General features: G+C 44.6%; 1 protein-coding gene across 1 annotated transcript in view; it reads left to right on the forward strand.

Annotated features, from left to right (window-relative positions):
* Positions 1-3,697: 3,697 nt before the first annotated feature.
* The window catches only part of LOC110530893 (storkhead-box protein 1-like), a 47,816-nt gene continuing 23,660 nt past the window's right edge, over positions 3,698-27,853 (forward strand). The window contains exon 1 of the mRNA XM_021614192.2: positions 3,698-4,241. Within this exon, the coding sequence (XP_021469867.2) occupies positions 3,917-4,241 (325 nt within the window). The 5' untranslated portion in view covers positions 3,698-3,916. The remainder of the gene's footprint in view (positions 4,242-27,853) is intronic.

Consider the following 27,853-nt stretch of genomic DNA (forward strand, 5'->3'; position numbering starts at 1 on the left):
GTGGCCCTTCGACTTGTACAGGGCTCTGAGTGCTCCTGAAACTATAGACCTGAGGGGCTCTCTGAGACTATGATATATGAGCTGTCTGTCTGTCTCTGTCTGTCTGTCTGTCTGTCTGTCTGTCTGTCTGTCTGTTATGGCTGCAGAAAAAGCCTGGTGTAATGAGGTGTCCTGTCTGTCTGTCTGTCTGTCTGTTATGGCTGCAGAAAAAACCTGGTGTAATGAGGTGTCTGTCTGTCTGTCTGTCTGTCTGTCTGTCTGTCTGTCTGTCTGTCTGTTATGGCAGCAGAAAAAGCCTGGTGTAATTAGGTGTCTGTCTGTCTGTCTGTTATGGCTGCAGAAAAAGCCTGGTGTAAGTAGGTGTCTGTCTGTCTGTCTGTCTGTTATGGCTGCAGAAAAAGCCTGGTGTAAGTAGGTGTCTGTCTGTCTGTCTGTCTGTTATGGCTGCAGAAAAAGCCTGGTGTAATTAGGTGTCTGTCTGTCTGTTATGGCTGCAGAAAAAGCCTGGTGTAATGAGGTGTCTGTAGTAAAAACCTATGGGAGGGAATGGTTCTCGTTATAGCTACCTATCTATAAAGGGCAGTGGTTACTGGTTACCAAACCTTCTTTAGAGCCAGTGTTCAAGTGTATATTTTTCCTGTGGCATTGCATGTCAATTCCATGTACCACAACTAGAGACCTATGGCAACCTTTTGCTAAAATGTTCTTATTGGCATCAAGTTATTTGGCTGTTCGAAGAAGTAACCCAGAGCAACACAGTCTAGTGAGAGAGGAAAGAGGTGCCCTCATTTAAAAGACCCTAGCCCTCAACAAAAGTTGCTTTCAAACCAGGCTCTATGAGCTATCCCGTGTGCTTTTCTGACGTAGGAAGCATTTATAAGAGAAACCTTGAACAGGAACCTTGGAGCTGGTCTGATTCCAAACCCTAACCTGCTACTACTGATGTATACTCAACAAACAATATCTGTCTTGTGTTTTCTGTGAGCAAGGGCATTTGCACATATTTTTTCTTGCATAAAGTCTTACATTCATGATCTAATTATGGAGCCTACAGAATGAAATGGCTCGGCCTGTCTAATTTCTACATACCAACTAAGAACTGTTGGATATTGACTTCAGAAAAGCCCCTTGGTTGGCCCATGTGTATTTCAATCTCATCCAGAATATCATTTTGATACCAGCCCTATTTAAATAGACATAGTCTACATGTGTTATTATGTAATACGTGTGAAATAATTTAATGGTTTATTTATTATATACAACATGGCAAGTTTAATTGGGTTTGTGTGCTGTTGGCGTGTAAGACTAGCCACGCATTATACGCACATTATTATGCTTGAATGGCAATGTGACCGTATTAGGCCTATAGGTAACAGTTGAGATGCACACCTGTCTGTCAGGTTCCAGTTGAATGGCTATTCAATAGGGATAGTGATATAGTCAATCGTTGGGACGTCCTTGCCCCTAAACCCCACCCTAACCCTTACTTTAATCATTTTAACTTCAATGAGGTAGGGATGTCCCAACTCCCAAGGATCCTGGATAGCAAGGGCCTATTCAATAGCCAACCTGAGACTCATTTTATTGGCCCTGTCCATTGGCAATTTTAGCATGTACATCTTGGTGGGGCAAAACAAAAAAAGAAGTAGGATGAATGCCACAACACTAAACAATACATTAATTGCACTATAACGGTGCCAAACTGTTAGGGCATACACAAAGCTGGCCCAACAGCAGTCTCAACATCTTACCACTGCTACAGCTGGCTATCAGCGGAGCCTTGTCTGGCAGAGAAGCAGTTAATTCAGCCTCATTTACTGCTTTTTAAAAAAACCATAGCTGATATGGCTGACTTGCTTAAACTAATGTGGTTTCTAATGACAATTGAGATGTACAAACTATGGCATAAGGGGACGATGAGCTGATAAGAGGAAATCCGTAATTTAGATTAAGACATTAATGAGTGAGCTACGACGGACGTACTCAATATAACTATTTGTTCAGCACTTTTGAAATGTACAGCGACAGAATTCAGAACATTGGCCGTTCTTACAGTGTTCTCCCTGTACACAAGTCAGAACTTTAGGATAAATAAAGGGGGCATATAAGCAGACAATGAAAGCTCTTACAATATTCGATGATTACATTTCTCTAGGCTTCATGTGCACCACCAAGTCAGAACAGTAGGCCATATTAAGAGGGGTAAATAGACAATATTAATAGGGTGAGGCACATGGGCTACTAACAACTTACTACACAACATACATTTAGTATTACTTTCTTAGCTATGGTATACATATCTCCCTAGCATATTACATAATTTATGCATACATTTTTGGACTCACCATGTTGTGCTGTGCTCACTTGAATAGGAAGGTTGCCCTGCGGTACTTCATGGGCCAATTATGTCATCAAAGTCTGGCATTCTTTGGATTTATGGTGCTTTCAAAACAACTGGGAACTTGAATCATGATGACGTCATTGATCTTCAGGTCGTAGCTCTAGAAAGAGGCCAGATTTACAATTCCGAGTTGGATGACCGTTCAAAACATCCCAGTTGTCTTGAACTCACTGAAGTCAGATTTTGCAGTTCCGAGTTAAGATGTTTTGAACACGGCAAAAATCATGCTTCATTGACAGCATGGCCAATGTTGAATGTTTATCATTTTAAACTTGGAAAAGAGCCCCTTAATCCCAGAGTTGGGACCACACAGCCACTCCACTGAATAGCAGGCTAGTGATTGCCTTGCTTGCAGTTTGCCACAGTCACTGATTCCTTCCAAACCACTCATTGTTGAATTTGCGATTTCTAACTTGTTGTGTAATGTTTATGTCCAATGGCCGATGAGCACCGATATGTTTTATCTATAATTTCTCTTCATTTGACAAGGATTAAATATGATGCCAGTATATTGTCCACATGATTCATGATGATGACTGCTAGTGTAACAGTATAGACTTTACGTCCATCCCCTCGCCCCGACCTGGGCGCGAACCAGGGACGCTCTGCACACGTCAGCAGTCACCCTCGAAGCATCGTTACCCATCGCTCCACAAAAGCCGCGGCCCTTGCAGAGCAAGGGGAACCACTACTTCAAGGTCTCAGAGCAAGTGACGTCACCGATTTGAAACGCCACTAGCGCGCACCACCGCTAACTAGCTAGCCATTCCAAATCGGCTACACTAGCTAAGATTTTGAAAGTATGATGTCCAATCAAAGCTACTCTAGATATAATGTGATTTTTTTGTAATTTTATCTGTGGACAGTGACCTTGAGCCTTCTTGAATGGGCACTTCTAATGTAACTCTATGGCAGCAACCAAGGGTCTAGAATTGTCTAGCCCTACCCTTAGACTTGGCGGTGACGTAGTGTCCCCATGCGTGACAGAACACTGAGCCAATCACAGCGCAACGCTCGATATTTTCTGCTGGCTTGCCCCACCGCCACAGAAAGCACTGAGCTAAACTGAAACACCTGCATTTTGGAGCTGCCTTACTCAAGAAAACAAAAAAGCGAATGTTTGTATGCGGCTTTATTAAATATATATTTATTTTTTTACATTGTTTGAAAACTGATATGTGACACCTATTAATGCTAAATATGTGTTGCCTGCCTTGAATGACGGGTCGCCACTGGCCCTGTCACAACTAGCTGATTATCAGCATCCCTCCGCCTCCTCTGCCAGTGTCACCACTGGTTACCTTGGAAGCAGGAGAAACTACCCCAGTCTGCGCTCCGCTAAATTACAGGCACAGCTCACAGCCACTGTCGGAATGTTTTACAAATTCTAGCGTTCCAATGAGAGTATGGTGGAATAGCATCACTTTACGAGTTGGAAGAAGAGCTTCAATTTTTTGATAGTGTCTGTAGCATGATATTTCTCACCTGGAATCGCGCAAATCCGAGATAACGAAAATGTCACAACAACGGGTCGTCCAACTGTCGACTGCCTCGCTCGCGCTGGTCTTCGGCAAGGACGAGGAGAGCTCGAGAGCCACGGGTGGAGAGAAATACAAGGCTGCAAGCGGCCAGGAGATTTTTGCCGATTTTAAAGCGCAAAATCTGCGCAGTTTTTGGAATAAAAGACTTGTGAAAGCTATAGCTGAAGTTTACTTTCAAGGATGGATGGAGAATTTGGTATTGTTCGTCCATGGGAATGCCAACAACCTAGAGGTGCTGAGGGAAGCTTGGATGCGCCGAGCGCTGAGGTCACCCAAAGGGTTTGTCATCAAAGCAGTCGGTATGTACACGAATGATTATTCTAACGTCACTATTTATAGTTGTTTTAATGTGTTTATTTTTATTGACATGTCTGAGAAAACATGCTGCCCGTGCAACAATAAATAATGGAATGCTCATTGCCATCTTGGCACACAATAAATTAGGATATTATTTAATGAGAAATGATCAAACCCCATAATGGGTTTAAGTATTGTTAAGTATGGACTTGAGTTTCTAGACAGAATTTCTAGGGACTCTTTGGGAAATGCTTTGTTTACACAGCACTTAGCAGCCTCGAGAGAGAAAATGTGTAAGATAATGAAAATAAAAGCCTGAGAAAATGTCAATGACATGTGATCTGATCCTGTCTTCGGGTCAGCCTTTTTTTGTTGCGATGTTCCTGAAGAATTTATACTTTTTTCAAAGCTTATTGCACTGGACACGTGAAGAACAACATTGAGATTGAGCATGTATTGCTCATAGTCCCTGTAGAAAAGATAGCCTAAGGTTATTTTATTATATTCAATATTATATGATGCAGTTAGGCTATTGGTCCTCAATACTGTATTTAGAGGTTTATTACTCAGTAGGTCTATTAACATGATAAGAAATAGGCCTGGCCTACCATATAATTTTTTTTGTGATATAACATTATCCAACAACAAGAGAATGTTGTCTTCAGTACTAGAGGATGTTCAAGTCTAGGCCTACATACCGTGCCTGTTTCATTCATGTGGTGATTGGTGTAGAAGTCGAAGCTTTCAAATGCAGGCCTTGGTAAACTATCTATTGGCTTTGTCACAAAGCTTCAGAGGCGATGTCCAATAAACATCGGCTTGCTCAAACATTCGCCTGGTGGTCTCACACATATTTTTGACTGACCAGTCCAGTCAGTGTTGTCTTTCATGTTGACACGTTCTGTCTGTTTGGCAAAGCCTGTTTACAAACCTCTGTACAACTACAATTAGACCTCTCTCTCTTCTTCTGCTCAATTCAAAGGGGCTTTATAGGCATGGGAAACACATGTTTACATTGCCAAAGCAAGGGAAATAGATAATAAACTAAAGTTAATTTCTGCATTTTTATTTAACAGTAAACATTACACTCACAAAAGTTTCAAAAGAATAGAGACATTTCAAATGTCATATTATGTCTATATACAGTGTTGTAATAATACGTACAAAAGAGAAAATAAATAAACAAATATGGGTTGTATTTACAGTGGTGTTTGTGCTTCACTGGTTGCCCTTTTCTTGTGGCAACAGGTCACACATATTGCTGCTGTGATGGCACACTGTGGTATTTCACCTAATAGAAATGGGAGTTTATCAAAATTGGATTTGTTTTCAAATTCTTTGTGAGACTGTGTAATCTGAGGGAAATATGTGTCTCTAATATGGTCATACATTTGGCAGGAGGTTAGGAAGTGCAGCTCAGTCTCCACCTCATTTTGTGGACAGTGTGCACATTGGTGTAAAAACTAACTAGGTAGTCAAATTAAATGAACAACAGGTGTTTAAATCTAATTTTGTACTTATTTGCAATTTGTCAATATTCAAAAAGCCCTTATGAGTTTCAGAAAGATATCATTTGATCCTTTTCAAGCAGCTATGTTGTGCAACATCCATACCGTATCTATGACAACATGATCTCATGGCTTGTACAATGTCAGTGAAGACTGGTTCTAGTAGGTGTAAATGACAGCTCTGTGTGGATTTTACACCTAATTATGGTAAGCTCAGAAGATACTAGAGAGGGAGAGAGAGAGAGAGAGAGAGAGAGAGAGAGAGAGAGAGAGAGAGAGAGAGAGAGAGAGAGAAAACATATGTTTCCCATGCCAATAAAGCCCTTGAATTGAATTGAGAGATTTGAAACAAGGTTTATGCAGCATGCAGGTCCAAAACACACACCCACACACAAAGTATAGTCACTTTCAATACAGCCTGCTTTGTTGGCCTTGGACACATGGTCAGGTGGCAGGTCACAGGTCAGCAGTGTGTGTGTGCTTCAGAGCTGTTCCCCATTTCAGTCTGTATGTCAAGGTGCACTGTGTGGAGAGAGGTAGAGGACAGGAATTAGAGGAAAAGGGAGAGAAAACCACACAAGGGGAGATGGAGGGAGAGGTAGAGAGGGAAGGGTAGGGAGGAGTGAAGGAGAGGTAGAGAGGGAAGAAGGGAGGGGAAGGGAAGGAGGGAGAAGTGGAGATTGAAGGGAAGGAGGGAAAGGTGGAGAAGGAAGGAGGGATGGGTAGGGAGAGGGAAGGGGAGAGGGAAGGGAAAGAGGGAAGGGAAGAGGGAAGGGTAGGGAGGAGTGAAGGAGAGGTGGAGAGGAAAGGACGGAGGTGGAGAGAGGTGAAGGTGAGAGGGCAGGACAGAGGTCGTGGGGAGGGAGGGGGGAGGTGGAGAGGTAAGGGGGTTGAGAGGGAAGGAGGGAGAGGTAGAAATTGATATGCCGAACTGTCAGAGAGAGAGAGAGAACCCAAACAGGGAGCACAAACACCAACTGTTTATTATTTCCCTTTCATACTTCAACTACTTTCACATTGTTACAACACTGTTACATAGCCAATAATATAACATTTCAAATGTCTTTTAAAACTTTTATGAGTGTAATGTTTACTGTTCATTTACTGTTCATTTTCCTTTTTTTTATTGTTAATTTCAGTTGCTTTGACAATGTAAACATATGTTTCCCATGCCAATAAAGCCCTTTGAATTGAGAGATAGATAGAGACTATGAGCACAGTCATTTATAAGACTGCGTTAGTTTCCTCATTTTGTCTGTCTGATTATCACTGTGTCAGTGCTAATGGAGGGAGAAGACTGATGGTTCATGGGGCCGACACTCTTTGGATGAGGGGAGAGAGGAGGAGAGGAAGAGAGTGAGGGGGGACGGACGGACGATGAACGGGAATGGGTGAGGAGATAAGGGGCTTGGGGTGGATGTGGAGTGGAATTGAGGAGGTGGGGTGTTTGGAGGGGATGAGGTGAGGGAGACACTGGGTGAAGGAATGATGAGGGAGACGGGGTGGATTGTGAGACTAGGAGGATGAACAGGCTCTGTTGTTATGCCTTTCTGGGAATGGGCCCCCTGATACTGGAGTTGACCTCTCACACTGGAATCTCTCGTTCTCTTTCCCACCCAATTCAATTTATGGGGCTTTATTGGCATGTGAAACATATGTTAACATTGCCAAAGCAATTGAAATGGATAATAAACAAAAGTGAAATAAACAATAAAAATGAACAGTAAACATTACACTCACAAAAGTTCCAAAAGAAGAAAGACATTTCAAATGTCATATCTCTCTCTCTTTGTCTGTCTGTTTGTCTCTATCCCTCTCTCCCTCTCTCTCTCTCTGTCTCTCTCTGTCTCTCACTCTCTGTCTGTCTCTCTCTCTTTCATAGATTCAGGCTAGAGGCGTATGCAATCATGAGGTTTTTCTTTCCAAGGGGTACAAACTCTGTAGAGGGTTTTAATAGAGTTGTTGAAGAAAGATTGTTAGAAATTGGATAAGGATGAGATATAGGCTAGTCTGCAGTGTTTGGTGCTTTAGAGAACGACACTGGTCTAGATCATTCTAGTGAATGATTGATGTAATGGACATCTATATTTATCAGAGCAGAACTTCGGGAGAGTGCTGAAGAGTGGCTAGAGCTGGTGTTAGCTAGACCTCAGGGATCCTGAACTGTATTCAAGTTAAGATATGAAGTTGTAGGGAAGAAGGTATTTTGAGAGAATGGTGCCAGTACACCATATAAATAGAATATGGTGTAACTATACTGTTAATCAGAGTCTTATGTCTTAATAGCCTTGTCATGGAAGGACAGGAGTGATTTTAGCATGTACATCTTGGTGGGGCAGAAAAATATATGGGATGCATGCCAGCAAAGCCACTACACAACGCAACACTAAACAATACATTAATTGCACTATAACGGTGACAAACTGTGTCGACAAACTGTTAGGGCCTACATAAAGCTGTCCCAACAGCAGTCTCAACATCTTACCACTGCTACACCTGGCTATCAGCGGAGCCTTGTCTGGCAGAGAAACAGTTCATTCAGCCTCATTTACTGCCTTTAAAAAAACATAGTTGATATGGCTGACTTGCTTAAAAATATGTGGTTTCTACTGACAATTGAGATGTACAAACTATGGCATAATGGGACAACAAGCGGATAAAAGGCAATCCGTAATTTAGATTAAGACATTAATGAGCGAGCTAGGACGGACGTACTCAATATAACTATTTGTTCAGCACTTTTGAAATGTACAGCGACAGAATTCATAGCATGGGCCGTTCTTACAATGTACTCCCGGTACACCAAGTCAGAACTTTAGGATAAATAAAGGGGGCATATAAGCAGACAATGAAAGCTCTTACAATATTCGATGATTACATTTCTCAAAAACAGGTTATAGGCCACATGTGCCCTACCAAGTCAGAACAGTAGACGAAATTAAGAGGTGAAAATAGACCAAATTATTAGGGTGAGGCACATGTGATACGAACAGCTTACTACACAACATACCCTTAGTATTACTTTCTTAGCTACAGTATACATATCTCCCTAGCATATTACATAATTTATGTAGCAGCATAGAATACATTTTTGGACTCACCTTGTTGTGCTGTGCTCACTTGAACAGGTTAGGGGGCGAGGCTGTCCTTCGTCAGCAAATTGTGTCATCAAACTTTGTCATCAAATTCTGGCAATCTCTGGATTTGGACACTCTGAAAAAAACAAGGCTTAATCATGATGACGTCAGTGATCTTCAGGCCGTAGTTCTAGAAAGAGGTCAGAGTTCCGGATTTACAATTCCGAGTTGGATGAAAGTTCAAAATGTATTTTCCCAGTCGTAGCTCGTTTTTCCCGAGATACCAGTTGTCTTGAACTCACTAAAGTCACATTTTTCAGTTCCGAGTTAACAGTTGTTTTGAGCGAGGCAAAAATCATGCTTTATTGACAGCATGGCCAATGTTGAATGTTTATAATTTTTAACTAGGAAAAGAGACCCTTAATCTTGGACTTGCGACCATACAGACAGTCCACTGAATAGCAGGCTAATGATTGCTTTTCAATGCTTGCAGTTAGCCACTGATTCCGTCCAACCCACTCATTGTTGAATTTACTATTTCCAACTTGTTGTGTAGTGTTTGTTCAATGGCCGATGAGCACCGATACGTTTTATCTATAATTTCTCTCCATTATTTATCTTCACATGACAAGGATTAAAAAGAATTTGCCATTAGATTGTCGACTTGATTCATGATGATGACTGATAGCTAAGATTTTGAAAGTATGATGTCCAATCAAAGCCACTGTACATATAACATGATTTGACATCACTTTATCTGTGGCCATTGACCTTGAGCCTTCTTGGATGCGCACTTCTAATGTAACTCTATGGCAGCACCCAAGGGGCTTGAAATTTCTATCTCTACTCTTGGCGGTGAAGTAGTGTCCCCATGAGTGACAGAACACTGAGCCAATCACGGCGCAATGCTCCATATTTTCTGCTTGCCCCACCAACACAGAAAGCACTGCGCTAGGCTGAAACACCTGCATTTTGGAGCTGCCTTACTCAAGAAAACAAAAAAAGAGACCATGTTTCTATGCGGCTTTATTAACTCAATTATATATTTGTTTTACATTGTTTGCAAACTGATATGTGACACCTATTAATGCCAAAATAACATGCAAAACAGGAAAGCCTCCCATCCAAAAAATGTGGGGCTCAAAACAGGTGGGGCTCTGTCTGAATGATGGGTCTCCACTGTGGAAGGATATAGTTATTGTTCTACTCTTCTCCACAGGTGAAATAGGAGGCTTCCCTCAACCATCAAAATGTCTGTTAGCTGCCTTTGCATAATTGAGAAGGATAACATTCATCCTAAATGGCACTCTATTTTCTATAGTGTAGTACTTTTGTTCTGGGCTCATACGTCTCTTGTCAAAAGTAGTGCACTATGTAGGGAATAGGGTAGGGAATAGGGTGCCATTTTGGATGCACACTCGCTGTGGATATAGTTCCTGGTATGAGGCTAAGTCAGGCGGAGGGATACGCAGGGTAAAACATTTACGCTGAGTCGCCCTGTGGTGTAATGAGGTATCCTGTGTCCTCCTACACAATTGAGCCCTCCTCTTCCACCATCATGGGCAACAAGAGACTGGATGTTGTCACTGTCATTGATGTGGTATTGATTTTAAATGTGGAGCTTTCAATTTAAGCATTTGTTTTAATGAAACTCTTCTCAACAAATTAGAATGTGTTGTCAATTTATTATACCTTTTTAAAATAAAAAATAGATAAAGAAAAAAGTAATTGGAGAAATATTGTGTTAGACCTATAACTTGATATGGTGAGAGGGTTTACGTTGCTTCCAGCCCATTTCTCAAATGCTTCCCTTCCCTTGAATCCTGATCTCAATACAGACAACGTGTTTTCCTCCTTCACATCTTGGATATGAAAGTGTTTGTACACTTTAAGACATAGGGAGTCTGATTTCATTGGGTTTTTTGGTCCGAGTCTCAGAGCTCAACTAATGGTTGTAACTCTCCCAGATGTTAGTTTATTAGCCACGACATCCCCTCACTGGGACTTACTGGGGTTAAACTGTCCACCTTGTTGTTCTGGTGTGTGTGTGTGAGAGAGAGAGAGAAAGTGTGTGTGCGGTGGGGTGTTGAACGGCCAGCTTGTCATGATCAACTGGCTAAGGTCAAAGGTTGTGACCTCTGGGCTAATCACCGGGCTTCACAGGGGTCGTTGTTAAGGCAACCGGCACACATAATCTCAGCGTCTCCAGGTGTTCCATCCTTACACTTCTGTGTGTGTTCTTTATTTCTAGGTGTTCCTTATATACTGAAGAAGCTCTCTGTGTCTCTGCACAAGCTTAATTTCTAGGTGTTCCTTATATACTGAAGAAGCTCTCTGTGTCTCTGCACAAGCTTAGTTTCTAGGTGTTCCTTATATACTGAAGAAGCTCTCTGTGTCTCTGCACAAGCTTAGTTTCTAGGTGTTCCTTATATACTGAAGAAGCTCTCTGTGTCTCTGCACAAGCTTAGTTTCTAGGTGTTTTTCGCACACAGAGGAGGCCCAGTTCAGCCACCATCAATGCCTGTAGCAGAGCACTCTCTCTCCCATTAGTACAGTGCAGAGGGAGTGTTCCTGAGTGGAGATGAGGGTTGATGAGCTCCAAACTACATGTTATTTCAAGTGGCCGTGGCTGTTCATTCAACACAGCATGCAACATAAGGTAGGTCGGGCTTAGCTTGGCATGGCTTCTCTAACGTTCAAGCACCCTGAGGACGATTCTTAACGTTGAAATGTGAATGAAGTAACACATACCATTTTCCTCCAGGAGTTGTCAGAACAGGCCTAGCTATTCCCTGTTGTTCCATACAGATTCAGCCAGACTGGCTGGGTCAGTGGAGTTCTGACAATGAAAATAGGCCTTGTTATGAAGCTTCATCTTTTGTGCAACCAGTCCAGTGTGACCGTATATGGATGCTGTTTGACATTTGAACCCAGAGGCACCCTGAGGTTTGTATGACTGGATCTATGTCTCTCATGGAGTCGACCTGGATCTGATTTCCACCAATGGCACCAGAGGAATGTTTTTTAGAGGTAACCAAACACACTGTCTGTGTGTCTATCTGTGTCAAATCAAATCACATTTTATTGGTCACATACACATGGTTAGCAGATGTTATTATGAGTGTAGCAAAATGCTTATGCTTCTAGATCTGACAGCAGTATCTAACAGGTAATATCTAACCATTTCACAACAAACAAACAAACTTAATATCTAACAAATTCCACAACAAAACCTAATGCACACAATCTAGTAAAGGAATGGGATAAGAATATATACAGTTGAAGTCGGAAGTTTACATACACCTTAGCCAAATACATTTAAACAATTCCTGACATTTAATCCCAGTAAATATTCCCTGTTTTAGGTCAGTTAGGATCAGCAATTTAATTTAAGAATGTGAAATGTCAGAATAATAGGAGAGAAAATGATTTATTTCAGCTTGTATTTCTTTCATCACATTCCCAGTGGGTCAGAAGTTTACATACACTCAATTAGTATTTGGTAGCATTGCCTTTAAATTGTTTAACTTGGGTCAAACATTTCAGGTAGCCTCCCACAAGCTTCCCACAATAAGTTGGGTGAATTTTGGCCCATTCCTCCTGCCAGAGCTGGTGTAACGGAGTCAGGTTTGTAGGCCTCCTTGATCGCACATGCTTTTTCAGTTCTGCTCACAAATTTTCTATAGTATTGAGGTCAGGGCTTTGTGATGGCCACTCCAATACATTGACTTTGTTGTCCTTAGGCCATTTTGACACAACTTTGGAAGTATGCTTGGGGTTATTGTCCATTTGGAAGACCCATTTGCGACCAAGCTTTAACTTCCTGACTGATGTCTTGAGATGTTGCTTCAATATATCCACATAATTTTCAAACCTCATGATGCCATCTATTTTGTAAAGTGCACCAGTCCCTCCTACAGCAAAGCACCACCACAACATGACTCTGCCACACCCGTGCTTCACATTTGGGATGGTGTTCTTCGGGTTGCAAGCCTCCCCCTTTTTCCTCCTTTTTCCTCATCAGACCAGAGGACATTTCTCCAAAACGTATGATGTTTGTCCCCATATGCAGTTGCAAAACGTAGTCAGGCTTTTTTTATGGCGGGTTTGGAGCAGTGGCTTCTTCCTTGCTGAGCGGCCTTTCAGGTTATGTCGATATAGGACTCGTTTTACTGTGGATATAGATACTTTTGTACCTATTTCCTTCACAATGTCCTTTGCTGTTGTTCTGGGATTGATTTGCACTTTTCGCACCAAAGTACGTTCATCTCTAGAGGAAAGGCACAGTCAACTTACAGGCACAGTCAACTTAGTGTATGTACACTTCTTACCCACTGGAATTGTAATACAGTGAATTATAAGTGAAATCATCTGTCTGTAAAAGATTGTTGGAAAAATGACATGTCATGCACAAAGTAGACGTCCTAACTGACTTGCTAAAACTATAGTTTGTTAACAAGAAATTTGTAGAGTGGTTGAGAAATGGGTTTTAATGACTCCAACCTAAGTGTATGTAAACTTCCGACTTCAACTGTAAGTATAAAATATATGGATGAGCAGTGACAGAGCGGCTAAGATGCAATAGATAGTAAAGAATAGATAGTGAAGGATACAGTATATACATATGAGATGAGTAATGCGAGATATGTAAACATTCTTAAAGTGGCATTATTAAAGTGACTAGTGTTCCATTTATTAAAGTGGTCAATGATATCAAGTCTGTAGGTAGGCAGCCGCCTCTCTGTGCTGTTGGTGGCTGTTTAACAATCTGATGGCCTTGAGATAGAAGCTGTTTTTCAGTCTCTCGGTCCCCGCTTTGATGCACCTGTACTGACCTCGCCTTCTGGATGATAGCGGGGTGAACAGGCAGTGGCTCGGGTGGTTGTTGTCCTTGAGGATCTTTTTTGTCTTCCTGTGACATCGTGTGTTGTAGGTGTCCTGGAGGGCAGGTAGTTTGCCCCTGGTGATGCATTGCGCAGACTGCACCACCCTCTGGAGAGCCTTGTGGTTGTGGACAGTGCAGTTGCCGTACCAGGCGGTGATACAGCCCGACAGGATGCTCTCAGTTGTGCACCTATAAAAGTTAGTGAGGGTTTTAGGTGACAAGCCACATTTTTTCAGCCTCCTGAGGTTGAAGAGGCGCGGTTGTGCCTTTTTCACTACACTGTCTGTGTGCATGGACCATTTCAGTTTGTCGGTGATATGTACACAGAGAAACTTTCCACATTCTCCACTGCTGTCCTGTCGATGTGGAGATGGGGGTGCTCCCTTTGCAGTTTCCTGAAGTCCACGATCATCTCTTTTGTTTTGCTGACATTGAGTGAGAGGTTATTTTCCTGACACCATACTCTGAGGGCCCTCTCCTCCTCCCTGTAGGCTGTCTCGTCGTTGTTGGTAATCAAGCCTACCACTGTTGGGTCGCCTGCAAACTTGATGATTGAGTTGGAGGCGTGCATGGCCACGCAGTTGTGGGTAAACAGGGAGTACAGGAGGGGGCTGAGAACGCCCCCTTGTGGGGCCCCAGTGTTGAAGATCAGCGGAGTGGAAATGTTTCTTCCTACATTCACCACCTGGGGCCGGCCCGTCAGAAAGTCCAGGACCCAGTTGCACAGGGCGGGATCGAGCCCCAGGGTCTCAAGCTTATCGATGAGTTTGGAGGGTACTATGGTGTTGAATGCTGAGCTGTAGTCAATGAACAACATTCTTACATAGGTATTCCTCTTGTCCAGATGGGATAGGGCAGTGTGCAGTGTGATGGCGATTGCATTGTCTGTGGACCTATTGGGGAAGTAAGCAAATTGAAGTGGGTCTAGGGTGATATGATCCTTGACAGGTCTCTCAAAGCACTTCATGATGACAGAAGGGAGTGCTACGGGGCGATAGTAATTTAGTTCAGTTACATTAGCTTTCTTGGGAACAGAAACAATGGTGGCCATCTTGAAGCATGTGGGGACAGCAGACTGGGATAAGGATTGATTGAATATGTCCGTAAACATGTCCGCCCATCTGTCTGTGTCTGTCTGTCTCTCTCTCTATCTGACTTAATCTCAGTACAGGTCATGGAGACCCATAGTGTGAGAAATGGAGAAAGGAAACAGTGTGTGTGCATGACTGTGTGTGGTGTCTTGATAGCTATTTCCTCAGTTGCTTGTTATGAGTCCAGAGAGGAGACAACCCCGCCCTCCATTCTCTAACATGACCCCTCGCTGTGAGACTCTCTAGCTGTGTGTGCATGCTTCTGTCTTTGTCCCTGATCGTTTGTTAGCTACATCCTCTTCCCATTCAGCAGGAAACTCTCCCTAGGTGAGAATCACACAGACTGGCCCATTTATTGACCTGTAGAGTTTACCCACAGCACTGGATCACAGCCAACAATACCACATCAACCAGCACTCCTCAGCTTATTCACACTGGCGTGTTTGTGGGTGTGTGCGTAAGAGTGTGTGTGTGTGCGTAAGAGTGTGTGTGCGTGCGTGTGTGTGTGTGTGTGTGCGTAAGAGTGTGCGTGCGTGTGTGTGTGCGTGTGTGTGTGCGTGTGTGTGTGTGCGTAAGAGTGTGTGTGCGTGCGTGTGTGTGTCGACTGCTTTTATTAGATTGTAACATTATTCTCTCACTGCTGTTCAGAGATGGAGGATAGGTACTGCTATCAACCGATATTCCGCTTATTTTTTCTTTTTTAAACAACTAATTGACCGATGTCGGTTCAATTATTAGAATTCCATTTTGTTATTTTCTGTGAGCTCAATGTGCAGTTTCTCTAGAGATAAATCAGATCAAGCCCGAACTATGCGGTGTAGTAGGGAGTTGTTTCCAACAGGACGATATTCTACATAGTTTAGTGTCAAACATGGTAATTAACTACAATGACCATAATCCATTGCGTGCCTACTGGTCAGGTCTGTGTGTTTCTATTACACCTGCTATGTTGGGTTAGTGCGGAGCAGACACTGAGTGGGACAGAAGAGACAGAAAATAGATGTAGAGGGCAGTTGCTTTGCGAGGTATCTCTACCTGAAAATATATGATCTAAGTGATTAGAGGTATTCAGCAGTCATAAAAGTATGTCTTATTTTACTTTGAAGAATCACAAAAGTATTGATTTTGTCAGGCAGCAGCTCTATAGAGATGAGATGATGATGACTTGGAATGAAATAATAATAATAATAAAGTCAAAAAACAAATTAAATATACACAACAACTGAAATATTTTAATAAAGTAAAATAATGTGAATAAATGGTGGTTAATAAGTAGGGATGCACAATATATCGGACCAATATTAGCTAATAATGCCAACATCGGCATCGGTCTGATGTCGAGATTAACCCCAATGTACAAAACCGATGTCAAAGCTGACATGCATACCTATATAACGTAGGTAGATGACGTAACGACGTCACCAAAAATATTGCGCTACACGTGCAACACAGCATTCCTAACCTAGCCCACAATGTCTGCTGTGTGGATCTATCTGGAAGTTTCAAAGGAAGATAACAAAAAGGCCAAATGCAACGTTTGTGTTGCTATTATTTCCCGGGGAGGGGAGAAAGTGAAATCATTCAATACCACAAACCTAATTACTCATTTGAAAGTGCATCCCCCACAGACTACTTAGAACTAAAGCAGAAAAAAACTAACCTCCAACAACTAAACAAGCTCAAGATGAGCAGTCATTTGAAAGAGTAAGAACATTTCAGCGAGACAATCAAAGGCGAAATCCATTAACGCCAAGATACTGGAATTCATTGCCCTTGACAATCAACCGTTCTCTGTCGTGGATGATGTTGGCTTTCGCCGACTGGCCGAGCACCTCGAGCCCCGGTACACACTACCAAGTAGGCACTCTTTTTCAGATGTTGTGCTACCGGAGTTACACAGTATTCTTGGAACGCACATCCATGAGCTACTTGCTATGGGCGTCACTGCTATTAGCTTCACGACTGACATCTGGACCAGCGATGTCAGCCCAATGAGCATGCTGAGCCTGACAGCACAGTGGGTCGACGAGGATTTCATACTGAGGAAAGCCATATTGCATGCTAAAGAATGTGCTGGTTCTCATACCGCTGCTGCCATTTCAATAGCATTTGAGAACATGTTTTAAACTTGGAAACATGAACACACTAGCTAGCTCCATTCGAACAACTGACTGGAGAAATAAGCTCATCAACTCCGTCTGCAGCAGACGTGATACCCTCTGTCGTGGCATTGAAACACCTGCTCAACAAAACTGCCGACACAGACTGTGGGGTTAAACTTGCAAAAGTACTCTACTAGAGGCTGTGAACAAGCGATTCGGTGGCATTCTCTCTGAGCCTCTTTACTGTGTCGCCACCATGCTCGACGCTAGGTACAAGGACCACTACTTCCATGCTTGATGCTAGGTACAAGGACCGCTACTTCCATGCTCGATGCTAGGTACAAGGACCGCTACTTCCATGCTCAATGCTATGTACAAGGACCGCTACTTTCATGCTCGATGCTAGGTACAAGGACCGCTACTTCCATGCTCGATGCTAGGTACAAGGACCGCTACTTCCATGCTTGATGCTATGTACAAGGACCGCTACTTACATGCTCAATGCTATGTACAAGGACCGCTACTTCCATGCTCGATGCTAGGTACAAGGACCGCTACTTCCATGCTTGATGCTAGGTACAAGGACCGCTACTTACATGCTCAATGCTAGGTACAAGGACCGCTACTTCCATGCAGACAAGAAACAGGGTTTACGTGAAATGTTACAGACACAGCTGGACAAGATGGACATACGTATATGCCAACAAAATAACTTGTTGGTCAGTGTGTGTATGTGTTTCTACTATTTAACTGTACTAGAATGCTTAAAAGGCTGCTAAAATTTGTAATATTGGTTAACGGTATCAGGTTTTTTGGCAAGGAAAATATTGGATATCGGTATCGGCCAAAAATGTCATATTGGTGCATCTGTATTGAAGTGTATTGAAGTGATAAGCAGATGCACATAATGCATTGTGCATTTAATGTAAAAATCTTTAAAAAAAGATCAAAATAGAAACCATTATTATTTTTTAATAATTGAACCGAATCCAAACCGACCTCAAAAAGCAAATCACTCAGCACTAAGGACAGGTCCTCGGGTGATGTAATATTGCAGTATTTCTGGTATTATTGAAGCGTCAACTTCCTGGTGGGAGGTTGTCTTAGCTTCATAAACACTGATCACAGAGATAAAAACACAGCTTGATATTATCAGATTATGAATTAAGAATTTATTGAAAAATACAATTTTTTGTCTTTGGTTCTGATGGCTCAGTTGGTTGGAGCATTAGAGGGCTGTCTGCTAGCCTACATATACACACAGTAACAAGACCAGGAATCTGCCGTAGCTCATGTTGGGTTAGACTAGAGAGGAAATGGGTTTCATCTGGGCTCAATGACCCACCCGCCACACTAGCTCACTCTTGATTAGAGGGGGTGGGAGTACTGTAAACCATCCATCTCTCCCAGGGGTAAGGTTAGGACTGTGTGTGTGTGCATGTGTACATGCTTTTATGTTTGTGTGTGTGTCTGCGTGCCTGTTTGTGCGAGCATGATCGTGTATGTGTGCGCAAGTGTGTGTGGTGTGAGAGAGTGCATGCGTTTGTGTGTGTGTGTGTGCGTGTGCGCGCACATCTGCGTGCCTGTGTGTGCGTGTGAACCATCACTAATTCTCAGTGGGGTTAAGGCTCTTTGGGTGGAGCTGGAAACACATGGAACTTCCACACTTCCCAGGAAGGGAAGACGGGTATTCCTCAGTGCTTGGTGGTCACTAGGAGGCCATGCTAGAGAGGACAGAGGCACTGTGCTTTAGAACCATAACATGCCATTTTAACGACTAGGCCTAACCCATGCTCCACCCCTTATCATATCGCATAATATATATATATATATTTTTTTATATACTGTATATATTTTTTAGCGGGTAGATCAGCTTTAATATTGCAGATAGATTGTGGCTTCCATCAATGGCTGTGTCATTTCCAATCCCCCATATACATTTTTTGTAAATACTGTATATACAGTACCAGTTAAAAGTTTGGACACACCTACTCATTCAAGGGGTTTTCTTTATTTTTACTATTTTCTACATTGTATAATAATAGTGAAGACATCAACACTATGAAATAGCACATATGGAATCATGTAGTAACCAAAAAAGTGTTAAACAAATCTAAATGTATTTTAGATTATTCAAAGTTGCTACCCTTTGCCTTGATGAAAGCTTTGCACACTCTTGGCATTCTCTCAACCAGCTTCACTTGGAATGCTTTTCCAACAGTCTTGAAGGAGTTCCCACATATGCTGAGCACTTGTTGGCTGCTTTTCCTTCACTCTGCGGTCCAACTCATCCCAAACTATCTCATTTGGGTTGAGGTTGGGTGATTGTGGAGGCCAGGTCATCTGATGCAGCACTCCATCACTCTCCTTCTTGGTCAAATAGCCCTTACACAGCCTGGAGGTGTGTTGGGTCATTGTCCTGTTGAAAAACAAATTATAGTCCCACTAAGCCCAAACCAGATGGGATGGCGTATCGCTGCAGAATGCTGTGGTAGCCGTGCTGGTTAAGTGTGCCTTGAATTCTAAATAAATCACAGACGATGTCACCAGCAAAGCACCCCCACACCATCACACCTCCTCCTCAATGCTTCATGGTGGGATCCACACATGCGGAGATCATCCGTTCACCTACTCTGCTTCTCACAAAGACACGGCGGTTGGAACCAAAAATCTCAAATTTGGACTCATCAGACCAAAGGACAGATTTCCACCGGTCTAATGTACATTGCTCATGTTTCTTGGCCCAAGCAAGTCTCTTTTTATTATTGGTGTCCTTTAGTATTAGTTTCTTTGTAGCAATTCGACCATGAAGGCCTGATTCACGCAGTCGCCTCTGAAAAGTTGATGTTGAATGAGTAGGTGTGTCCAAACTTTTGACTGTTACTGTATATATTTTAATATATTCTCCTTTATTATTTTCCCTAACCCTATTACCAGTCCCCTAATTGGAGTAAACGAATGGACAGTAAGCCTGGTGTCTAACTAGGTCAGCATCTTCACAGCTCTTATCCTGAAGGCACAGGAGTGTCCATGTCACGATTATGCTTTTTTTTCAGTTCTCACACAATGTTCTTATTTATTCCGTAAAGCAACCTTGGCATCCCAATACAACCGTGGGTCTGTTTGTCTGGGTCTTTGGTCATCAAACGTGGTTAGATGTTCACTTCACAGACTCCTATCTTTTAAACTTCAAAACATGAAAGTAATGTATTGATTTTGGGACTTTTTTCTCTGTACCACCGGGTCCTTCTGATTTCTGACCTGAAGTCAGAGTGTGTGGCGTAGTTCTATGTGTTTCTATGGTGATGGAACTCCTAACAAAGCGTGCTTCTGTTCCGACTCAGAACTCTTGTGTGAAATGTACCAACTTCTGTGATGTCATTGCAGCCAAGAGTGGCACATCCAGAAAAATAGTGACGGTGGTTTCCCCTGGAAATGTAATTCTCATGTTTCTCTTTAGCTCTCTCCCACTAGCCACTAGCCAATAGCTGCTGCTAAAGAAAATGTACCTAACTTTTGGCAAAAGTTCAAATGTTCCTTTGATTCAGTGATGTTTTGAATCTGAAAGGGATGTAGCGTATGAGTCAGGCATCCATAGAAATAGTCTGGTTTCTAATCTTTTAGTCTGGTTTCTAATCTTTTAGTCTGGTTTATTCACTATTTTCTCAGATAGCCAAAGCTGTCTGTGGGTGTCTCTGTCAGTTTGACAGATAGGCTATGCCCAAGCTCCCATTGTCTGTCTGTTGGTGTTCTCCATGACAGCAAGGCCTTCTTAGGATTCAATCTGGGTGGCTCTCACCCTCCCCAGTGCCCCTGTATGCTGTTTTAATGACCTTTCCCCTTTCCATCCTGTGGTGAAGGTTCATCTGATCTCACTGTGTAGTCTGTGTCTTATTTAACAGAGGTAGTGAGTTGGTGAGAGGCAGTGAGTTGGTGAGAGGTGGTGAGCTGGTGAGAGGTGGTGAGCTGGTGAGAGGTGGTGAGCTGGTGAGAGGTGGAGAGGTGGTGAGCTTGTGAGAGGTGGTGAGCTGGTGAGAGGTAGTGAGCTGGTGAGAGGTGGTGAGCTGGTGAGAGGTGGTGAGAGGTGGTGAGCTGGTGAGAGGTGGTGAGCTGGTGAGAGGTGGTGAGCCGGTGAGAGGTGGTGAGCTGGTGAGCTGGTGAGAGGCAGTGAGCTGGTGAGAGGTGGTGGAGCTGGTGATAGGTGGTGAGCTGGTGATAGGTGGTGAGCTGGTGAGAGTTAGTGAGCTGGTGAGCTGGTGAGCTGGTGAGAGGTGGTGAGAGCTGGTGAGAGGTGGAGAGGTGGTGAGCTGGTGAGAGGTAGTGAGCTGGTGATACGTGGTGAGCTGGTGAGAGGTGGTGAGGTGGTGAGCTGGTGAGAGGTAGAGAGGTGGTGAGCTGGTGGAGAGGTGGTGAGAGGTGAGAGGTGGTGAGCTGGTTAGAGGTGGAGAGCTGGTGAGAGCTGGTGAGAGGTGGTGAGCTGGTGAGAGCTGGTGAGAGGTGGTGAGCTGGTGAGCTGGTGAGAGGTAGAGAGGTGGTGAGCTGGTGGAGAGGTGGTGAGAGGTGAGAGGTGGTGAGCTGGTTAGAGGTGGAGAGCTGGTGAGAGCTGGTGAGAGGTGGTGAGGTGGTGAGAGGTGGTGAGCTGGTGAGAGCTGGTGAGAGGTGGTGAGGTGGTGAGAGGTGGTGAGCTGGTGAGAGGTGGTGAGCTGGTGAGAGGTGGTGAGGTATTGAGCTTGTGAGAGGTGGTGAGCTGGTGAGAGTTGGAGAGGTAGTGAACTGGTGAGAGGTGGTGAGGTATTGAGCTGGTGAGAGGTGGTGAGCTGGTGAGAGGTGGTGAGCTGGTGAGAGGTGGTGAGGTGGTGAGCTGGTGAGGTAGTGAGCTGGTGAGAGGTGGTGAGCTGGTGAGAGGTGGTGAGCTGGTGAGAGGTGGTGAGCTGGTGAGAGGTGGTGAGCTGCTGAGAGGTGGTGAGGTAGTGAGCTGGTGAGAGGTGGTGAGCTGGTGAGAGGTGGTGAGCTGGTGAGAGGTGGTGAGCTGGCTTCCAGGAATGATGGCGGCCACTCTTTTCTTGGAGACCTTCAATGCTGAAGAAATGTTTTGGTACCCTTCTCCAGATCTGTGCCTCGACACACTCCTGTCTTGGCGCTCTATGGACAATTCCTTCGACCTCATGGCTTGGTTTTTGTTCTGACATGCACTTTCAAATGAGGGAGCTTATAGAGACAGGTGTGCGCCTTTCCAAATCATGTCCAATCAATTGAATTTACCACTGAATACTTATGTAAATAAGGTATTTCTGTTTTTTATTTAAAATAAATGTGCAAAAAAAATCAACTAACCTATTTTCGCATTGTCGTTATGGGGTATTGTGTGTAGATTGCTGAGGATTAAAAAAATATATATATATATATATATATATATAATAAAGCTGTAAAGTAACAAAATGTGGAAGAAGTCAAGGTGTCTGAATACTTTATGAAGGTAGAGAACACTGAACAGAACAAGGCCATGTCAGTAACAAATGGACAAAAATCCAGATCGAACCTTAAAGTCCCAAGCTCTCGATGGGCTAATTAAGTGACTGTCAGTGACTGACATAATGTAACAAGAGAAACTGCTAATGCACAACCAAATTTCGAAATTTCACCTTGTGTATTCTATTATTCTACCTGTCAACAGATGAATTCTATATATTGATCTGCGGGCCTTCAAAAGGCACCAGTTGCCCATACGTGGACAACTACAACTACCTAGAGGTCTGGCTAGACTGTAAACTCTCCTTCCAGACTCATATTAAACATCTCCAATCCAAAATCAAATCTAGAATCGGTTTTCTTTTTCGCAACAAAGCCTCCTTCACTCACGCCACCAAACTTACCCTAGTAAACCTGACTATCCTACCGATCCTCGACTTCGGCGATGTCATCTACAAAATAGCTTCTAATACTCTACTCGGCAAATTGGTTGCAGTCTATCACAGTGCCATTCGTTTTGTTACCAAAGCGCCTCATACCACCCACCACTGCGACCTGTATGCTCTAGTCGGCTGGCCCTCGCTACATATTCGTCGCCAGACCCACTGGCTCCAGGTCATCTATAAGTCTATGCTAGGTAAAGCTCTGCCTTATCTCAGCTCACTGGTCACGATAACAACACCCACCCGTAGCACGCGCTCCAGCAGGTGTATCTCACTGGTCATCCCCAAAGCCAACACCTCCTTTGGCCACCTTTCCTTCCAGTTCTCTGCTGCCAGTGACTGGAACGAATTGCAAAAATCGCTGAAGCTGCAGACTTACATTTCCCTCACTAACTTTAAACATCAGCTATCTGAGCAGCTAACCGATCGCTGCAGCTGTACATAGTCCATCTGTAAATAGCCCACCCAATCTTACTACCTCATCCCCAAATAGTTTTTATTTACTTGGCTGCTCTTTTGCACACCAGTATCACTACTTACACACCACCATCTGCTCATCATCATCTGCTCATCATCATCTGCTCATCATCATCTGCTCATCATCGTCTGCTCATCTATCACTCCAGTGTTAATCTGCTAAACTGTAATTACTTTGCTACTTTTTTATGATTATTTTTCTGTTGTGTTACTGACTATATGTTTGTTTATTCCATGTGTAACTCTGTGTTGTTGTTTGTGTTGCACTGCTATGCTTTATATTGGCCAGGTCGCAGTTGTAAATGAGAACTTGTTCTCAACTGGCCTCCCTGGTTAAATAAAGGGGAAATAAAATACTTAAAAAAACATCCCTGGTGTAGATGGACATTCCAGCAATGGTTCCTACTGTTTCACCTTAACTAAATGTTGCACTTTTTTCTGCACTTTTTTTGCACTCTTAATAAGAAATAGTGTATCAATGTCATCTGAAAACACAGGGTTAGTGAAAACAGTATGGTGGATGATGTCTACTGGGATTTTGCTTTCAGCTATTCAGCTACTCTTTCACATCAGTAAAAAAGGAGAGGATGTCACTCAGATGTTTGAGATGCGCCTTTAGTCTTTGAGAAAAGAAGAACCCAAGGGCCCCACAGAGAGACTGAGATGGGGTGACATTGGTGTGTTCTTGGCTGGTAGAAGGACTCTTTTCAATGTCTTTATGGGTCTGTGGTTACTGTTGCTGGCTCCACATCTGTGTTCTCCATGGTAGACACAGACACTCTGCTCGTAAACACACACACAAACGCACGCACACACACACACACACACACACACACACACACACACACACACACACACACACACACACACACACACACACACACACACACACACACACACACACACACACACACACCACACACACACCACACACACACTAAAGGGTGTGGCAGGGAGCCCTGTAAACCCAGCAACGACACAAAGGCAAAGAAGAAGAGGCCCTGGGAGGGTGTGGTAAAATAAATCACAACAGACTTCCTTCACCATTTACAACAGTGTGTGTGTGTGTGTGTGTGTGTGTGTGTGTGTGTGTGTGTTACAACACTGTACATAGACAATAATATAACATTTGAAATGTCTATATTCTCTTAAAACATTTGTAATGTGAGTGTAATGTTTACTGATTGTTTACTTCCCTTTTGTTTATTGTCTATTCCATTTTCTTTGACAATGTAAACATGTGTTTCCCATGCCAATAAAACCCTTTGAATTGAATTGAGAGAGAGAGCGAGAGGGGATACATTGGAGAAATGTATATGTAGATTTGTATTCAGTCAACAGGTTAATCTGTTGATTCACTGAAGGCAGTGGGTGTCTGTGAGAGGGTGAGTGTCCCTCTGTTTGGGTGTCTGTGAGAGGGTGAGTGTCCCTCTGTTTGGGTGTCTGTGAGAGGGTGAGTGTCCCTCTGTTTGGGTGTCTGTGAGAGGGTGAGTGTCCCTCTGTTTGGGTGTCTGTGAGAGGGTGAGTGTCCCTCTGTTTGGGTGTCTGTGAGAGGGTGAGTGTCCCTCTGTTTGGGTGTCTGTGAGAGGGTGAGTGTCCCTCTGTTTGGGTGTCTGTGAGAGGGTGAGTGTCCCTCTGTTTGGGTGTCTGTGAGAGGGTGAGTGTCCCTCTGTTTGGGTGTCTGTGAGAGGGTGAGTGTCCCTCTGTTTGGGTGTCCGTGAGAGGGTGAGTGTCCCTCTGTTTGGGTCTCCGTGAGAGGGTGAGTGTCCCTCTGTTTGGGTGTCTGTGAGAGGGTGAGTGTCCCTCTGTTTGGGTGTCTGTGAGAGGGTGAGTGTCCCTCTGTTTGGGTGTCTGTGAGAGGATGAGTGTCCCTCTGTTTGGGTGTCTGTGAGAGGGACACTGTACCTCTGTCTGGTCTCTGTGAGACGGCAGGAGGGTCTGTCTGGGTCTCTGTGAGATGGAGGGAGGGTCTGTCGGTCTCTGTGAGAGGGAGGGTTTGTGTCTCTGTAACAGGGAGGGCCTGTGTAGGTCTCTGTGAAAGATAGGGAGGGAAAGAGGGAGGGAGAGAGGGAGGGAGGGAGGGAGAGTCGATCTGTCTGGGTCTCTGTGAGACAGAGTGAGGGTCTGTCTGAGTCTCTGTGAGAGGGAGGGAGGGTCTGTCGGTCTCTGTGAGAGGGAGGGTCTGTCTGGGTCTCTGTGAAAGGGAGGGAGGGTTGGTCTGTCTGAGTTTCTGTGAGAGGAAGGGAGGGTTTGTCAGGGTCTCTGTGAGAGAGATGGAGGGTATGTCTGTCTGGATCACTGTGAGAGATAGGGAGGGTATGTCTGTCTGGATCTCTGTGAGAGAGAGGGAGGGTATGTCTGTCTGGATCTCTGTGAGAGGGAGGGAGGGAGGGTATGTCTGTCTGGATCTCTGTGAGAGAGAGGGAGGGTATGTTTGTCTGGATCTCTGTGAGAGAGAGGGAGGGTATGTCTGTCTGGATCTCTGTGAGAGAGAGGGAGGGTATGTCTGTCTGGATCTCTGTGAGAGAGAGGGAGGGTATGTCTGTCTGGATCTCTGTGAGAGAGAGGGAGGGTATGTCTGTCTGGATCTCTGTGAGAGAGAGGGAGTAAGCAGCAGCACAATTTGTGACCTGTTTATTTATTTTCCCTTTTCTACTTTAACTATTTGCACATCATTACAACACTGTATACAGCCATAATACTAAATGACATTTGAAATGTCTCTATTCCTTTGGAACTTTTGTGAGTGTAATGTTTACTGTTAATTTTTTCTGTCTGGGTGTCTGTGAGAGAGAGGGAGGGAGGGTATGTCAGGGTGTCTGTGAGAGGGAGGGGGGAGGGAGGGTATGTCAGGGTGTCTGTGAGAGGGAGGGAGGGAGGGTACGTCAGGGTGTCTGTGAGAGGGAGGGAGGGAGGGAGGGTATGTCAGGGTGTCTGTGAGAGGGAGGGGGAGGGAGGGTATGTCAGGGTGTCTGTGAGAGGGAGGGAGGGTATGTCAGGGTGTCTGTGAGAGGGAGGGAGGGAGGGTATATCAGGGTGTCTGTGAGAGGGAGGGGGGAGGGAGGGTATGTCAGGGTGTCTGTGAGAGGGAGGGTATGTCAGGGTGTCTGTGAGAGGGAGGGGGGAGGGAGGGTATGTCAGGGTGTCTGTGAGAGGGAGGGGGGAGGGAGGGTATGTCAGGGTGTCTGTGAGAGGGAGGGAGGGTATGTCAGGGTGTCTGTGAGAGGGAGGGAGGGTCTATCTGTCAGGGTGTTTGTGAGAGGGAGGGAGGGTCTGTCTGACTGGGTCTCTCTAAAAGAGAGGGTCTGTCTGACTGGGTCTCTCTAAAAGGGAGGGAGGGTCTATCTGACTGGGTCTCTCTAAAAGGGAGGGAGGGTCTGTCTGACTGGGTCTCTCTAAAGGGGAGGGAGGGTCTGTCTGACTGGGTCTCTCTAAAGGGGAGGGAGGGTCTGTCTGACTGGGTCTCTCTAAAGGGGAGGGAGGGTCTGTCTGACTGGGTCTCTCTAAAAGGGAGAGAGGGTCTGTCTGACTGGGTCTCTCTAAAAGGGAGGGAGGGTCTGTCTGACTGGGTCTCTCTAAAAGGGAGGGAGAGTCTGTCTGACTGGGTCTCTCTAAAGGGGAGGGAGGGCCTGTCTGACTGGGTCTCTCTAAAAGGGAGGGAGGGTCTGTCAGACTGGGTCTCTCTAAAGGGGAGGGAGGGTCTGTCTGACTGGGTCTCTCTAAAAGGGAGGGAGGGTCTGTCTGACTGGGTCTCTCTAAAAGGGAGGGAGGGTCTGTCTGACTGGGTCTCTCTAAAGGGGAGGGAGGGTCTGTCTGACTGGGTCTCTCTAAAGGGGAGGGAGGGTCTGTCTGACTGGGTCTCTCTAAAGGGGAGGGAGGGTCTGTCTGACTGGGTCTCTCTAAAAGGGAGGGAGGGTCTGTCTGACTGGGTCTCTCTAAAAGGGAGGGAGGGTCTGTCTGACTGGGTCTCTCTAAAAGGGAGGGAGAGTCTGTCTGACTGGGTCTCTCTAAAGGGGAGGGAGGGTCTGTCTGACTGGGTCTCTCTAAAAGGGAGGGAGGGTCTGTCTGACTGGGTCTCTCTAAAAGGGAGGGAGGGTCTGTCTGACTGGGTCTCTCTAAAAGGGAGGGAGAGTCTGTCTGACTGGGTCTCTCTAAAGGGGAGGGAGGGCCTGTCTGACTGGGTCTCTCTAAAAGGGAGGGAGGGTCTGTCTGACTGGGTCTCTCTAAAGGGGAGGGAGGGTCTGTCTGACTGGGTCTCTCTAAAAGGGAGGGAGGGTCTGTCTGACTGGGTCTCTCTAAAGGGGAGGGAGGGTCTGTCTGACTGGGTCTCTCTAAAGGGGAGGGAGGGTCTGTCTGACTGGGTCTCTCTAAAAGGGAGGGAGGGTCTGTCTGACTGGGTCTCTCTAAAAGGGAGGAAGGGTCTGTCTGACTGGGTCTCTCTAAAGGGGAGGGAGGGTCTGTCTGACTGGGTCTCTCTAAAAGGGAGGGAGGGTCTGTCTGACTGGGTCTCTCTAAAGGGGAGGGAGGGTCTGTCTGACTGACTGGGTCTCTCTAAAGGGGAG

The sequence above is a fragment of the Oncorhynchus mykiss genome, chromosome 1 (assembly GCF_013265735.2).
Source record: "Oncorhynchus mykiss isolate Arlee chromosome 1, USDA_OmykA_1.1, whole genome shotgun sequence".
In the NCBI taxonomy this organism is placed as follows: Eukaryota; Metazoa; Chordata; class Actinopteri; order Salmoniformes; family Salmonidae; genus Oncorhynchus; species Oncorhynchus mykiss.